At 38.2% G+C, this 17,214-nt stretch overlaps 2 protein-coding genes across 2 annotated transcripts; one reads left to right on the forward strand and one right to left on the reverse strand.

The window, feature by feature from the left end:
- Window positions 1–8,849: 8,849 nt before the first annotated feature.
- Window positions 8,850–12,860, forward strand: LOC143622310 (chloride channel protein CLC-b-like). Its single transcript, XM_077093497.1, has 6 exons — window positions 8,850–9,225; window positions 9,297–9,497; window positions 9,581–9,758; window positions 9,861–10,393; window positions 11,305–12,448; window positions 12,547–12,860. The coding sequence occupies exons 1-6, from the start codon at window positions 9,041–9,043 to the stop codon at window positions 12,652–12,654; spliced, it is 2,349 nt and encodes a 782-aa protein (XP_076949612.1). The 5' UTR covers window positions 8,850–9,040; the 3' UTR covers window positions 12,655–12,860.
- A 2,765-nt stretch (window positions 12,861–15,625) lies between these two features.
- Window positions 15,626–16,678, reverse strand: LOC143622227 (mavicyanin-like). Its single transcript, XM_077093426.1, has 2 exons — window positions 16,432–16,678; window positions 15,626–15,987 (listed from the first exon to the last, which is right to left on the reverse strand). Exons 1-2 carry the CDS (start codon window positions 16,607–16,609, stop codon window positions 15,626–15,628), a joined length of 540 nt encoding a protein of 179 aa, XP_076949541.1. The 5' UTR covers window positions 16,610–16,678.
- Between the last annotated feature and the right edge of the window lie 536 nt (window positions 16,679–17,214).

Genomic DNA, 17,214 nt, shown 5'->3' on the forward strand with positions numbered 1-17,214 from the left:
CTCGAAATGGCGTTTTAAACAGTTTGATTTTTGTTAATTAAAAGTTTAAACATCGGAATTGAAGCATCCTTTAGTCGTTTGGACCTCGTTTGATGGTAAGTTTTACATCGATCGACTCGTATCCTCATTCCGATCAAAAGCCCTAAAATATCAGTTTGAAATTTGGAAAAACTTAACGTCGTTAAGTTTTTTTAACGAAGGTCAAATGAAAACAAATATTATGAAAGTTGGGATCAGTGACAGCTATTTTCAAAGTTGGGATTCTTATCGGCCGACTGCATTAAGTTGGGATTATTAAAATCCAATTTTCCTATTAAAAAGACATTATTGTTTATTTGTGTGTCCAACATTTCAGATGTTATACTCATATTAAGAACTAAAAAGGTCAACTACATGTGTTATATCAAGAAACTTTGATTTTTATATAGTCGCTAAGTGATTAAGACCATGTGTAGTCATAAAGCTCCACTACCAGGGGTTATGCGCCATGTGGCGCCCAGTCAGAGTTATGGTTTTGTACAAAAACAGGCTGTAGTCATAACTCTCCACATCCAGGGGTTATGCGCCACGTGGCGCCCAGTCACTTTTACACTTTTTGTTTTTTTTTTTAATTTTTAATAAGAATAATCAAATAACAATAATATTTTATTAAATAAATATTACAAGAAAATAAAAAATAAAAAACTATTCGTCGTTGTCGTCGTCGTCCTCGTCCTCGTCCTCATCGTCGTTTTCATCGTCGTCGTTGTCTTCATCATCGTCTTCATTGTTGCCCTCGTTTTGATCATCGTTTTCACCAGGCAGAGGCCGATACATCCAAAGATGTTGGACCAAATCCTCCTTTAGTGCGTTATGTATCTCTCTTGACCGCACGGAATCCGAGTTTTCGAGTCGTTGCTCCATACTTGCCGGAGTCCGTTGTGGATCCGGGTCCGGTATGAAAGTTGGACATATTGCTCTTCCCTCGTCCTCGATGATCATGTTATGCATTATGATACACGCATACATAACACATCTCATTCTTTCTAAAGACCACAGACGACAAGGATTTTTAACATAATGCCATCGTTGTTGAAGAACACCAAAACACCTCTCGATATTCTTTCTCGCAGACTCTTGCACTTTCTTAAAATACTGTCTTTTTTCATCCATCGGGTCTCCGAATTTTTTAACAATTATCGCGAACTCTGGATATATTCCATCACCTAGATAGTACCCATGATCGTAGAAGTTATCGTTAGCCCAAAACGAAGCGACGGGAACGGTCCCAGATATGTAACTCTCCATCACAGGAGACTGCTCTAAGACGGTTATGTCATTGTTGGAACCGGGAACACCAAAGAATGCCGACCAAATCCAAAGGTCTTATGAAGCGATCGCTTGAAGGCTGACCGTTGGTCCCTTTTGGTCACCTCGTGTGAATTGACCTCGCCATGCAGTTGGACAATTAGCCCATTCCCAATGCATACAATCTACACTTCCTATCATGCCGGGGAAACCATGTACCCTTGTGTGTGCCTCGTAAAGACGTTGTAGATCGTTAACGTTGGGCTCTCTCAGATAATGTGGTCCATATAGTTTAAATATTCCTATATTTTACAAAATTTTTATAAAATAAATGATCACAGTAAACAAGTAATAAACTATTTAAAAAAAAAACAAAACGTACCGTAACAAAAATACTCCAAGGTGTCCCGAGTTGCTTTTTCGGCCATCTTTAAATACTCGTCGTTGATGTCGGTCGTGTTTCCGTAGGCGAGCACGCGCACGGCTGACGTAACCTTCTGAATAGCCGTGAATCCTAGCGTCCCTCGAGCGTCAGGCTTTTGCTTAAAGTAATCAAACTCACGCTCCAAATCATTGGTGATGCGCATAAATAAATTTTTAGACATCCGAAAACGACGCCTAAAGGTCTTCGGGTTCTTGTATCTCGGCGTGTCGTAGAAGTAATCCGCCATCAACCGGTTGTTGGCTTCGGCACGATCTCGTTCGATATATGCTCTTGTTGAAACGGGGGGTGGAGAGCTAATGGCACCCGTAACGGAACTCATATACTGTGTCGCGAGCATAATCGCACTCGTAACCGCCCGTTCCTCCACGTCCTCGGCTTGTTGGTCGGGCCCGAAAAACTGTTTATATATAGATGGAGGATCCATATATAGTGAATTTGGTGTAAAGGAATTTTTATAGAGTTGAAAGAGAATTTTTATAAATTTAATGAGGTTTGATTGGGGATGAAATGGTTTAATATATAGGAAATAATTTTATTTTTTTTTTAATTTTCCAACGGTCAATTTGCAACGGTCAACTTTGGATTTGGTGCCATTCTCAGCGTTGTATATACAACGCATGCAAATTTGAAATCAACATAACGCGGGGGGGGGGGGGGAGCCATAACGCAGGTGGCAAAGCCACCACTACGGGTGGTCTAAACCTTAAAAGAAAAAGAAAAGACAACCTTCACTCTCCACTATTGCGTTCTATACACGTTTCCGTCCTGCCAAATAACCTATCATCATTTAAGCAAAAAGTACTATGTTACGCATTTAAGCCCCCTCGGCTTCTAGTCTTCTACTTATATTATCTCATATTTCTGAAGTGACATCGATCTCTTATTTAATACCAATCTTTGAATCTCTTTGATATTGTTATTCTAAGTCTTTCATTTATTTTGATACCAAGATATTTTTTTTTCCTTTCCAAATCACCTGGAAACACTTCATTAAGAGCATGACAACCCCCTTGTCCATGTAACAGCATACACAACAACTGAATATTAATTCTTGGATAGCAAAACCACCAAACACAAAACAGTTCCTAAATAAATGAGCACAACACTGATCATTTTAAATTTGTTTCATTATAATATAAACTTAATAACAAATTTGACATTTAAAAGTAAATCACACATCCTTTGAAGTTACATGTAACTTCTTATACTGGATTAATGGATAAGCAATGAGCATATGCTTGTTATATTCTCATACCATATAATATAATAATAATAATAATTAATGGATGAAAAGGTTACGTTTGTCATTTTAAGTTGCTGAAAAGGATTTGTGATAATGTTTTTTTCTTTTTTGAGATTAAGATCCTCACTCTTCGGGTTTTCTTTCTCCTTTTACTAACTAAAAAAATTACGCTCTACACTCCAGGTGTCAAAAAAATATGTGGTATGAATTCTGGAAGGTCCAAATAAGTATATTCAAACCTAAAAATGTCAAATCATGATCCAAAATGGACACCTCATTTCTTTATCTTAATTATTCAATTTTTTAAAAAATGCATCACCTGCTTTAAGAATTAAGATAAGATTACAATCCAAAATACTAACAATACTGATTTTTGGATTTCAAACATTTATATTTAAGATTACGATCCAAAATACTATCAATTAAATAATTCTATATCAATCATGATTATACACGACTATAAAGCATACATATAAAAAAAATGTTTTTATAATCACAATGATAAAAAGTTGTTTAACAAGAACACCAATATACCAAGATTATGTACTTTCATAATTTTCTTATTAATCTATATATCAAATTAAAAAACAATTGCGTTGTAAAGAAATATTTTTTCTACTTCATAGACATGTGCTTTAATACTTTGACCAGAGAGTTATTGAAACAACCATAAAAAAGTTAATAAGTTAGAAAATGGTTAAATTTAAAACAGGCATAAGTTACTTTTAACCTATTTAGAGTTATAGAGCCAATAATACATGGAAACAATATAACAAGCCTATTATTGTAACAAACAACTGTTGGTTTATGAAGGCATTTGGGCCGGTTTTATTAGGAGGCCCGGTTTTGGTTCCTAATTATGTTTAACTCTAATCTTGTTTATTATATATATCCCATCGTGTAATTGTAATCTTCGTTATGAGCTAATAAGAAAACCTAGTTGCAGCCCGTGGACGTAGGTCCCCTCGCGGGGACCGAACCACGTTAAATTCTTGTGTCGTTTATATTTTCGTTTATGCGTGTTTATCGTTGTGCATGTGTGTGTTGTTTCGCTTCCGCGCGCCGCTTTGTTCCTAACAAGTGGTATCAGAGCCTTGGCTCGTTGAACACACAGGTTGTTGCACTGGTTACGATTTCACATATTAGTTTTGGATTCCGTACGATTTCAGTTTTGTCGAAATAGAGTTTCGGTTTTGGTTTTGGCTGTCGTGTTCGAATCTGAGAAAGTCGTGGGTATCCCTTGATTTCGACTGTGATTTTCTGGTTCGTGAAATAAAGGTTGCAGGTGTGACTGTTGCGAGGTGGCCGGCTCATCAGTTTTCCGGCGATTCGGCGAAGGAGGAGCAACCGGAGTTGACCAGGTTATGTTAGCCGGATAATGCTTTAAGGTCGCTGAACAGAATCGTGTTAACGATCGCCGGTGACGGAGGCTGTTGGGCAGTTTGCCGAATGCCGAGCCACCGTGGTTCGACGGCAAGTGTGTTAACCAGATATGTGTAACAGAAGTTGCAAGTGCAGGTATCAATATTTTAAACCCTAGGTGGGCCATAGATTATTTTGTTCTTTTGCTGGACCATGTTTGAAAAACAAAAAGGAGCTAGTGGAGTTTTTTTTTTTTTTTGAAACTAGGCCTTTCTTGTTTCACTGTTTGTGCCAAAAAGAACATCAGGACATACAACTTTTAGTTTGTGTTCTTTTTATGGTTTTTGGGTTTTGGTAGTATTTCAAGTTTGGGTTTTGGCATTATTGTCAACCATAATTAGTTTAACCGGGTTATGTGAAGACCGTTTGGGTTCGGGTTCGGGTTCAGATTTGTCCGCAAGTGATTGTTTGAGGTAACTGTTTATAGTTACTTGATTTAACGGTTATCGCGGGAGCAAATCAGTTTAAGTTGACAGTGTTAGGTATAAGAGCTGTCAAGTTCAAGGTCCGTGCCATTGTTGTGTCTGTTCACTGGTTCCGATCTGTTCATGTATGTTATTGTTATAGTTGAAGACGGGATGGTTGTGATCGGAGTGTTCAACGGTTAATTATTTGGGCTGGTTGGTTTGTCAAAGGGAACTTGGATATGGTACTGATATGGGGTAAACTTGGAGAAAATGGAACTAGCGGGTGTGCTGGTGACGACATAAGTGAAAAAAATGAGGTTAGTGGCAAGTCATGTGAACTATTGCTCGTTTAGATGATCTTTCGGTTAGGGTTTGAGTTAACTGATCGTGTGTACGGTCATAGAACCCTTGCTACCGCTTGTTTTCCATGAAAGTTCTACTGTTGTTATAATTGTTTGCATGTTAGCTGGTTCGGAACTGTGATTATTACTTCTTGTTCGTTTAGACTTATGAAGTTATATCTTGTTTGGTGGTGATCAGTGATACACCATTTGAGAGGTTCATGATCTCGTGTTGGGTAAAGTTATTTTCCGAGATAGTACGAATGGGGTTCATCTCATGGAGTGTTGGTGTGGCATGGGTTGGGATAACAGAAACAGTGGGAGCTGGGCATAGTCGACTTGGTAGGTTGCGTAGAGGTGAGACATTTTAAGAGTCGATGTCGAAAGGTTTGGAATTCTGCTTTTGAGAATGTATCTGGGGTTGATGCATTGGGACTCAATGAAGGCGGTGACGACTCTTGGGTTCAAGATTATGGTATGCTTTATTTCTTGTTACTCACTTCAATGAAGCATTGTTGAATCTTTTAACGAGTTTTGGAAGATACGAGTTTTGGAAGATACGAGTTTTTTTTTTGTATCGTCGGAAGAAGTGAACCAACTTCCGAGTTATAAGGTATTGGCTCGCTGAATCAGGTAGAGCTAAGGGGTTTCAGTTTGCAGACATGAAGCCTGGAGCCACAGTGATGTTAGTTTGAGCGTATTCGGAGGAGGTCTGAACATGTCCTGGGTTTTGGTAACAGTGGGAGCACGCGGTGTGTTCTAGGTTCGTTTCCACAGGGACGTTGGGTTCGGAGGACCAGGAATCCGAATGTGAAAATCTCTCCTGATATAGTCTGCTGATTTGGAGAGTGTTTATCCTCTGGAAGTCTTTGGAGCCGGTAGTGTGAGTAAATGAGGGCCGATTAAAATTGAGGATGAGTCATTGGCGGGTTTTGTCATGGTTGGGTCTGTGATGACCGGACTGGAGCTCTCGGGAGCTTCAATGAGCCTTTCAGGTAACTGATGAGAAGGGTCGATGCAACTAGGGTGTGGATTGGTAGAAATCTTAGTTTGTTCCTAGAGAACTGAAGGCTTGGAGAACTTCTTTTGTTGAAGTTTTAGCTTGTTTTTGAAACTGGAGGCTTGATAGATTTATGTTACTAAAGATTACTAGAGTTAGTGGATGATTGAGATTGTTATTTGCTTGGATGGCAGGCTGGAATTTATCTCAAGGCCTTCAAGTGGAAGATTGTTGGGTTATGAAGGCCTTTGGGCCGGTTTTATTAGGAGGCCCGGTTTTGGTTCCTAATTATGTTTAACCCTAATCTTGTTTATTATATATATCCCATCATGTAATTGTAATCTTCGTTCTGAGCTAATAAGAAAACCTATTTGCAGCCTGTGGACGTAGGTCCCCTCGCGGGGACCAAACCACGTTAAATTCTTGTGTCGTTTATATTTTCGTTTATGCGTGTTTATCGTTGTGCATGTGTGTGTTGTTTCGCTTCCGTGCGCCGCTTTGTTCCTAACAACAACCATGTGCGGTTTGCCCCACTCTTGGACCCAAATCTCCTCATTTGGAGCAGTGATTTAAACTTTGACGGGTTTTTATTTCTCAACTTTAACTTATTTGTTTAGTCATGATTGTAAAAACACATGAATCTTAAAATTTATTAGTATACCGTATGCACGCTTATTTTGATTTCAATGCCAAGATACCAATATTTAATTTTCAACATTGGATAATCCTGGTTTATTTCATTTGGTAACATATCAATTTTCTTTCAAAAGCATTTATTTATCTTATGTTTTGTGTAAACATACACGAGGTTTTGACTTATGTAACCTGTTAGAACAAGAAACCAAATAAAATACATATGAATGGTCCGAAGGCTATGGTGCCACCGTCCCATAAAAACAATAAAAAAGCATACACATGAAAGGTGCCAAGATCATGATCCTCATTGGGGTATTAAATTTCAACCAAAGGTTGGTCTACGCCACGTGGACCAACAACAGAACACATGTTCATCCGATCTGTCTTGATTGGAACTGTACAATGTAGCTACGTGAAAACGATTAATAGATGCACATGTGGAATCAATGACCTTTCACTTGCCCCAAGAGCCATTTTATTCCCAGCCGTCCGATTTAACTTCAAGAACTTGCATTTTGGTGACTAATCATTTCTTTAACTACTGTTTTTATATGTTTCAAGTATTATGTATTGGGCATGTATCTCGTGTTGCGTTCATTTTTCTAGCTCATGAAAAGGACTTGACGTACCGTCTAAGTTATCGTCAAGGCTTGATTTTGATCCGGATTGTCAAATTGTTATGACCGACTGGTTATTATATCAGTTGTCTTACAGGTTCAAATAATTTAAAAACTAATATATATAACTTATTTAAAACAAAGTATAGAAATATTTTATATTCTTATGTGGATTTGCATTGTTAACAAAACATGAAGTCCGGGCTAGCAAATTAGATTGTGAAAGAAAAAAAAAACATAAAAACAAAACAAGTCAAAACAATTTTAAATTCAGTCCAATCACCGACCTGGTTTGCAAGTGGTGTAACCAGTCGGCAACCGACCCAAATAAAGGTGGTTCAAGAACACTCAATTAGAGCGGTTTTCTAAACGTATGAGAACGCCACCAAATATGAACATGCTATCTACGGATAAAAATTAGTGTTCGATTGTAACAGTTCCATGAGTTTAGGAAATAAGTATTAAGTAAAGAAGTTTCTAGTTTTAGATAAGTATAATACCAACTTGATCAAATATTTGATTATTTCATGTTCATGAATCATGACTCGACTGGTACAAATTCTAGTGGAGCATCCTAGATGTGCCATTATTCTTTTGGATTTATTAATCATTGTGTAATTAGGCTAAGGGTTTTGGGGGGCTCTAATGGGGGCTCCAGCGGGGGCTCCAGCCAATAATATTATGACGTGTGACAGAGAGAGAAACTGGATAAGGGGGGTGTTGGAGCCCCCGTTGGAGCCCCTGGCCCTGGTGTGGAGGGGCTCCAGCAGGGGCTCCAGCGAATTTTTTTTTTATTTTTTTACATACACGTTCAACTCTCTCTCTCTCTACTTTTATTATTATTATTCACACTCTCTCTCTAGAATTTAACACCCACCAGCTGTCTGTCGTTGTCTTCTTCTCTTCTACATCTTCTTCTAACACCACACACACACAGTAATTATAATTACACCTCTTACACCTCACTCTATCTTCTTCTTCTTTTTGATGATTCAATGGATACCAAAGGACGACTTATTGCAGGCTCTCATAACCGTAACGAGTTTGTTTTAATCAATGCTGATGAAGTCGGACGAGTAAGTCAACTAAACTAAACCCTAATTTTATTATTATTAATTAAATTATTGCAGGCTCCAACGGCTCTTTAACGGCTCTTTTCTCTTTCTTCTCCCGCGACCAGCCTCACGCCTGCCTGGATTTCCGCGCTAGCACCCCGCTCGCGCCCCGGCTCGCTCCCCGGTGGTGTGGTGTTAGCGCCCCGGGGCGCGAGCGGAGGGGCTCTAGCGCCCCGGTTAGCGCCCCACACCCCTCAGCCTTAGAATAGACCACTTTGCTTCATATATTTCCAAAATCCTGAAACAGACCATTACCAAGTTGTACATATGGACCCCCCAGTTGTTTATTTAATACTTTACACTTATTGCTAATGCTACAACTTACAACTCCACTCCTCTTATTATATCCTAGATCTGATAACAAAACAATGGTCCACCTTTTTGAAGCAAACCTATCTAGCCAAAAGTCCTAGTAATACCAATAAACCATAACACATCATCACTGCATTATATGCAGCATTTAGTGACCTCTACAAACTATAAATAACAGAGAGAGAAAGAGAGAACTTGCAACTGAATCTGATCAAATGGAGAAAGATTCAGATCAAATGGCTGGGACTACAACCACGGAAGAACAAACGAATCAACACGAAAGAGACCTGGAAAGCAATTCGTTACAGCAACCACTTCTTAAAAGAAACCGAACACTTTCGTTGAGTCCACTAGCACTTGTTGGCACCAAAGTGTCATATATTGAAAGCTTGGATTATGAGTAAGTTTCATTAAAGATAATTTGTGTATAATTGGCAACATAACATGCTCATCAAAACAAACTTTTTACAGGATCAATGAGAATGATCTGTTCAAGCATGACTGGAGAACCAGATCACAAGCTCAAGTGTTGCAGTATGTGTTTCTAAAATGGTTATTAGCTTTCTTGGTCGGGCTTTTAACCGGTGTCATAGCGACACTCATCAATCTTGCAGTTGAGAACATTGCAGGATACAAATTACTGGCTGTAGTCCACTACATAGAAAGAAAAAGGTGTTCTACTGTTTTAAATATTATTATGCAATTTAGAATAATGATAATTCAACAGAATTATGTAATTATGATGGTGGGTGCAGATACATGATGGGGTTCTTTTTCATGACTGGGGTTAATTTCCTGCTGACACTCGTTGCAACTCTTCTATGTGTGTTTTTCGCACCTACGGCTGCCGGGCCCGGTATTCCCGAAATTAAAGCTTACCTAAATGGTGTAGACACTCCCAATATGTATGGGGCCACAACAATGTTTGTTAAGGTAGTATTAATTGAAAAGGAAATTAAATATTAATCATTAGTGTTAAATTGTAGTAATTCTTATATGATCTATGATGGCTAATTGGTTCTAAACTTATAATAGATAGTTGGAAGCATAGGAGCAGTGGCTGCAGGGCTGGACTTGGGGAAAGAAGGGCCTCTGGTTCACATTGGGGCCTGCATTGCATCATTATTGGGCCAAGGTGGGCCCGATAATTACCGGATTAGATGGAAGTGGATTCGTTACTTCAACAACGATCGTGACAGACGGGATATTATAACGTGTGGGGCGTCATCAGGTGTGTGTGCTGCTTTTCGGGCCCCGGTGGGAGGTGTGTTGTTTGCTCTTGAGGAAGTGGCAACATGGTGGAGAAGTGCTCTTTTGTGGAGGACTTTTTTTAGTACAGCAGTTGTAGTGGTGGTGCTTAGAGCGTTTATGGAGTATTGTAAATCAGGAGAGTGTGGGCTTTTTGGTGAAGGTGGGTTGATCATGTTTGATGTCAGTGGTGTTTCGGTAAATTACCATGTGGTTGATCTCATACCGGTTACGGTAATTGGAATCATTGGAGGTGTTTTGGGAAGTCTTTATAATTGGGCCCTTCACAAGGTCCTTCGTCTCTACAATCTCATTAACGAGTAAGGATTTTTAACCCTTCATACATGATATTACGCATGCGTTAGATTTAGGGTCAGAAGTCAGAACGGGCCAGTTTAACAAAGCATTTGTTTTGGGACGGGTAAAAATGAGTTGTTTTTACCGTGTTTCAAATAAAAAACAAATTGGTTGTTTTAAAAAACGTATTAGACAACCAAAAATAATAGCTATAGGGACCACATCAAGTAAAATGCTATTCTATTGAAAAAACAATATCAGATAAATAAAATTTCCTGAACTAATTCTAACTAGTTGCATCAATTTCGACCCATTTACTTATGAATGGGTACCATTGTACCAATTTACATTTTTTGGAAGGGGTCAAACAGGCTGAAAGACACCCATATATATTTTAAATGCATGAATACTACTAAATCGTTTTTTATTCAAATATTTACACAATTATTATCATAGTAAAATAATGTTTATCTTACTTAACACCTTTAATATTAACAACATTCTAGAAACTAGACAAAAAAAAATGTGTTCTATATCAAACAATGCTTTTTATATCAATTTCAACCATATTTACTTATGAATGGGTCAATTTGGGTCCTATTGAAATAACAAAAGTTAAGTTAAAATGGGAATGGGTCAAACAAGTGTTGAAAGACACCCAATATATATTTTTAAAGCATAAAACCCACTGAATCATTTTATTCAAATACGTAGATTATTGTTAGATTAAATTCATTTAGTTAATCATACTTAATACCTTCAAGTTCAACATTTACAAAATTTTAAAAACTAGACAAAAAACAGGGTTAACAGGTCAGCCTGACCCAACCAGTTAGTACTGAAATGACCCGTTACCCAACATGCATGACCCACTGATCATCTGATTAAAATTGCATACACCATCCTCTCCTAAAAAAGCTATGTTTTCTTGCAGAAAAGGGAAATTAGCCAAAATCTTGCTGAGTCTGACCGTCTCATTGTTCACATCAGCATGCTTATATGGGCTTCCGTTCCTCGCCAGTTGTACGCCTTGCGATCCATCTGCTTTGGACTCTGAGTGCCCGAGCACAGGAAGAATGGGCAACTTCAAGAAATTCAACTGCCCGAAAGGACACTATAACGACCTGGCAACTCTCCTCCTTACAACCAATGATGATGCAGTCCGCAACATCTTCTCCACCAACACTCCAAGCGAATATCGAGTATTCTCACTCGTCATTTTCTTCATTCTTTATTGCATATTGGGCCTCTTTACGTTCGGGATTGCAGTCCCCTCGGGTTTATTCCTTCCCATTATTCTCATGGGCTCGGCTTATGGTCGCCTGCTTGGTATGGCAATGGGACCCTACACAACCATTGACCAAGGTCTATTTGCGGTTCTTGGTGCAGCTTCATTGATGGCAGGTTCAATGCGGATGACTGTTTCCCTTTGTGTAATATTTCTCGAGTTGACCAATAATCTACTTTTACTCCCGATAACCATGCTCGTGTTACTAATATCCAAAAGTGTTGGAGACTGCTTCAACCCGAGTATTTATGAGATAATATTGGAACTTAAAGGGTTGCCTTTCTTGGAAGCTCACCCCAAGCCGTGGATGAGAAACATAATGGTTGGTGAGTTAGCCGATGTTAAGCCGCCTGTGGTCACGTTTAGTGGGATTGAAAAGGTTGGGAGGATAGTGGAGGTTTTGAGGAACACGACTCACAACGCGTTCGCGGTTGTGGATAACACGATGGTGCCCACGGTGGGCCAGATGAGTGAGGTCCATGGGCTTATTTTAAGGGCCCATTTGTTACTAGTGTTGAAGAAGAAGTGGTTTTTGCAAGAAAGGAGGAGGACAGAGGAATGGGAAGTTAGAGAAAAGTTTACTTGGGTTGATGTGGCGGAAAGATGGGGTACGATTGAAGAAGTTGCGGTTACAAAAGAGGAAATGGAAATGTATGTGGATTTGCATCCGCTTACAAATACAACTCCTTATACCGTGGTGGAAACCATGTCGGTTGCTAAGGCGTTGGTGCAGTTTAGACAGGTGGGGCTGCGCCACATGTTAGTGTTACCCAAGTACCACGGCCCTTCGGTAAGTTAGCTTTCTATCTCTAGAACTTATAAACCATAGACTAACGCACTAACATTAATATGTTATTGACCTTATGTTATAAATGTTTCTTGTTATAGGTGCCACCAGTGGTTGGGATTTTGACCAGGCAAGACTTGAGAGCCCACAACATATTGAGTGCGTTTCCTCATTTGGAAAAATCGCATGCGAGTAAAAAGGGACGTTAAATATTCGTGTACAAGGGAAAATGATGATTCGGATAAAGGGAGTGTACTTTCTGTTTCCAATTTTGTATTCTTTGTGAAGTAAAAGAAGGTACTGAAGAATGTAGATTGGCTACATCAAGAACACTTAAAGATTGGATTGTTATGTTGGTTATAAATTAAATAAGTTATTCTTATCAATATAAAGAAACAGACTATTTTTAGGCCAAATTCTTGCAATTAGGATATAAAATATGAGGGATATAACTAGCAATAAACATTATAAATAACCAAATAAAGATGGAGAAATTTAGATGTACCAATTTACTTGCATCTTTAACAACCGGATGGTGAAAATGGTTCTACTGGTTGCTAAAACTTTTTTTTTTCAAAGGCAATTAAAATGGTAACTAGAACATGCGGTACAAATAAAATTAACCTACAAAACATACAGATAACCAGAAACTAGAGTGATTATGATATAAAAATTAAAATAGTGTAATAATAATTACAATAGTTTAAAAGTTATTAAGTAATAATAATTACACTAATAAATTGGTTGTGACTCAATGGTAGAGCACTCACTTTACCAGTGAGATATGAGGGATGAGGGTTCGAGTCCTGATCTCACCCGGTTTTACCGGCTCTTTGTTGTCGTGCCGTTTGACGGGCGTGGGGGTTGGGTTTTATCCGGTGAATCCCTCAATAGGTGGACCGCTATGGGCTACGTCCGTCCAGACTAGTGGCCGGCTCGGGCTACCTTTAGCCAATGGGGGCCGCGTACGGAGTACCCGGCGTTACTTAGTTGGTCGTTCAAAAAAAATAAAAATAATTACACTAATGTTAACATAATTACTTTAGTTATTTGTACCAAGTAATTTGTATTTGATCCAAACACCTAAAAACATGTATATACAGACAGACAGACACAAGTAAAGTTAGGGTTAGGAAGTTAAGAAGGTACCGGAGGTGTGGCTGTGATTATGAAAATTGAACCAGTGGCTGCAATGCGATAATGGATATGGTGAAGCGGTGAGCTGTGACGGGCCGGATTTGATCAGTAGCCGGCCGCTAAACGTGGGTTTTTGGCGTGGAACCGTCATGCTGATACATTGTCAATTGTCAAATGACGAATGAAAATGGAATCACATAGATCGAACAAATTACCGAATTTGACCCCAAAAAGCCACTGACACATATAATCAAACCCAAATTAAAATTAATTGCAATTTTTTTTTTTTTTTTTGAAAGAATTACAACTAGCAAATAGGATCTGTGTTGCAGCTAGACAACAAATTTGCATGTTAAACTGTGGATATAAAAGAAGGCTGATGACGGTCAAATAATGCATGAAAAAAGAAAAGTGATGCTAAAAAAACACTCAAAAGATGAACTCACGAGATAATGCATGAAGAAAGAAAAGTGATGCATGATGAATACAAGGCGATGCATGAAGAAAGAAAAACGTTCACTTGGAGCGGCAACGCGAAAAAGATATCGAGCTCCTCGCAAAGGATCTATCGCATCTAGATCCGGTGACGCGAGTGTTTTTGAAGAAAAAGAAGAAGAAAAAGCAAGGATAATGGTCAAATACGCAAATGATGACGACGATGAATATTAGTTATTGTTTTTTATTTGTAAGTTTTTTAAAATTTTATTAATATGTTTTTATATTTAATAGTTTGTATTTATATTATCGTATTGGTTTTTTTGTTTTATATAAAAAAGAAAAAAAAAAGTTTAAAGGAGCTTCGATGCCCCTCATCATAGAGGGGCGTTATAGGTTGGGGTTACAATGCCCCCGGTGTTTACGTGGCGCTAACGTGACATTGTGAAAGGGCATTGATGCCGCTCCCCATAAAGACCAGTCTAATAGATTCCAAAAAAAGCCCGGGGTTGGGGATATTGCTAATTAATGCTATGGAAATAATTGTATGAAATGTTTTGAAAAATACTTCGAAGACATGTTTTAAGGCAGTCTATGTTTACCTGAGGTGTTAAGTTAGTTGTTTTAGGTCATAACTACGAGATACATAACACCTTTAATGGGCTAGTTAGTCTTCGGTTGAGAGGGGCATGGCAGGGTGACCAAACCATTTTGAGGGTACAAAGAGAACTAAAATCTAGGGGCCTTCCAAAGACCATGTAAATAAACATATTATACACACTAGCACATAAAACTAAGAACAATAGCAAAAATTGGAGAGTAAAAGTTTAGGACACGTCAATGAGATTCGTGCCAACATCTTTAACGACACAAGAGTGGCTTTAATAACATTTAAATATATGACCCCCATTGTATCACCAACGTTGTTTCCTTTTTGTGTGTGTGGGGTAAAGGCAATGTTGTTTTCTTTGCTCACAAGGTGTTTATAAATTTGTGTTTGTCAAGAGGTCACTCATTCTGATATTGTACTCTTACTTGAGCACGCTTAAGTTTGAAGATTTCTTCTAATTCACCACCGTTAAATTCACAACGTGTTAATAATACTTAAGGCTAGTAATTCTTTGTGAACTAAGAATCTCTTATGTTCGTGATTAATATGGTATTTGCATAGGGTCTTATAGTTAGTGCCTCACTAGTTAGTTAGTTTCCTTATTTGCTTTGCATTGGATGACTCTTGTATTTTCATGAATGATTAAGGAAGAGAATATGAATTGAGTCCTAAATCTTCCGTTGTTTTTTAAATTCTCTCTTACCTAAAATGATAGTATGATACCGTATTAGATGAATATATAATTATATATATTATTTTATCAAACCCAAACTCGATTGTAAAACTATATTATAATATATATATATATATATATATATATATATATAATAGTTAATTTTATTCTTAACGTGTACAAAATGAACAATATGAATTCCACAACAAAACGAATAAAGCGAAGAACACCATGGCTCAACCTATTCCTCTTCAACAACTCAATACCAAATACCTATAAATAATAAATCCGTAAAACCGTATCGATAACGTGACGCCTTATCCCTTTATAACCACAACATGTTCACCAGCGCCATAAATGCAGCCGCGAAAACAAGCAATCCAGAAACAAGATTAGTCGCACCCGAAGTTGAAGTCGAAGCAGGTGTTGTAGATGATGAAGATGACGGCGATGAGGAAGATGAAGGCGATGAGTCTGAAGAAGCAGAGACCGTAGTGACCTTCAACTTCATACCCTGTTCACAGTGTCCCGCCGTACCACATGCAAAGTACCTCGTACCCACCTTTGTTAACTTCACCACACTGCTGCCATCGCTCATTGAGTTCGTAGCCGATCCCACATCGCAACTCTTGTATTCGCTCTCGCTGCCGAGCTCAGCAACGGTATGAAGTGGACTATATTTGAATACTAGCAAAAAAGATCCAATAATCATGCATGTTAACAATATTAAATACTTGTCTCTAAATTCACTCATTTTTCTATAAATATGAGACTAACCATTCACACACAGAAATCAAATCCTACATCATTTCAAATGACTGTTAAGATAGATGTCGGACAACCAATTTGACAAAAAAAGTTTCAAAACTTGAACGTCTGTGGTTAGAATGGCTGTCCGGATAGAGGTCGGACAACCTTTATGATAAAAAAAATTTCAAAGTTTGACTGTCTATTGTGTCGAATGCCGATGGCTGGCCTGACCAATTAATAATTTTCAAGTTTTGACTTTTTTTTGTCCAAAGTCCAAACGGTCATATGTTATTTTGTGAATGGTTGTTCGATGGTGTGAGTGCACATGGGGTGGTGTAGCTATAGCATGACCATGTATTACAATTAAGTGTGGTAGCTTACCAAGTGTGTCGCCGACCTTAAAAGTTTGACCGGAAGCCCAAGAGTCAAAGTCCGTGGATTCGTCCCACCGTTGTTTCCCTCCAACGACATGTTGCTCGGCGGATCCTTGTGTGGATATCATTAGCAACATTCCAACACAACCCACGAACACTAACATGGTATATGCGTTTTTCTCCATTTTTGTTTGATCAGATGATTTTTTTGTGTATGGAACCAAACGTGGTATGTATGTGTATATATACACGCACACTACAACGTTGGACCAAATGTAAATACAGATCATATCGTAACCTTGTTTTACAACTTTGCCCCTGGGTTTGGTTTGTTGGAATAGAACTGACATGTCTTGTCATTGATGGTATAGTTGTAATTTCATTATTTAAAGATACTAATTTATGTTATTTGTTAGGTTTAATCAAACAATCTATAGACAGGTGGATAAATTGTGATCAAAGCAAAATCTTTTATGTACTGTTTTAGAGTTTGCTTGCCTTCGAAACTTATCATAATTGAATTTGGTGTTGCTTTTCGTTAACTTTATTATCAAGAAAATGAAGTAATGATTGCAAGAACAAAAGATCGTTACAATTAATTAATTTCAGTTTACACCCACATTAATTTCATATGATAATCTTCGTAACATGCCACTGGTAAATTCATTTTTTTTTAATTAGCCGAATGTGAACTGCATATAAAATGGACAATGCATTTGTACATATACCTCATCAACAAAAAATGTGGCAGCAGCAACACCAATCGCAGACTCGCAGTGGTCATACCGCT

The sequence above is a fragment of the Bidens hawaiensis genome, unplaced genomic scaffold (genome assembly GCF_021521415.1).
Source record: "Bidens hawaiensis isolate Kalapana, Puna unplaced genomic scaffold, B.hawaiensis_p1.1 tig00003115_1, whole genome shotgun sequence".
Taxonomy (NCBI): domain Eukaryota; kingdom Viridiplantae; phylum Streptophyta; class Magnoliopsida; order Asterales; family Asteraceae; genus Bidens; species Bidens hawaiensis.

Bases quoted from the DNA above. Each gene is read 5' to 3' on its own strand.
- LOC143622310 (XM_077093497.1), top strand. From the start codon at position 9,041: ATGGAGAAAGATTCAGATCAAATGGCTGGGACTACAACCACGGAAGAA. The intron at 9,759-9,860 runs GTAGTATTAATT...AACTTATAATAG, and splicing joins CCACAACAATGTTTGTTAAG to ATAGTTGGAAGCATAGGAGC. The intron at 10,394-11,304 runs GTAAGGATTTTT...GTTTTCTTGCAG, and splicing joins CTCTACAATCTCATTAACGA to AAAAGGGAAATTAGCCAAAA.
- LOC143622227 (XM_077093426.1), bottom strand. From the start codon at position 16,609: ATGGAGAAAAACGCATATACCATGTTAGTGTTCGTGGGTTGTGTTGGA. The intron at 15,988-16,431 runs GTAAGCTACCAC...CTTTTTTGCTAG, and splicing joins TAAGGTCGGCGACACACTTG to TATTCAAATATAGTCCACTT.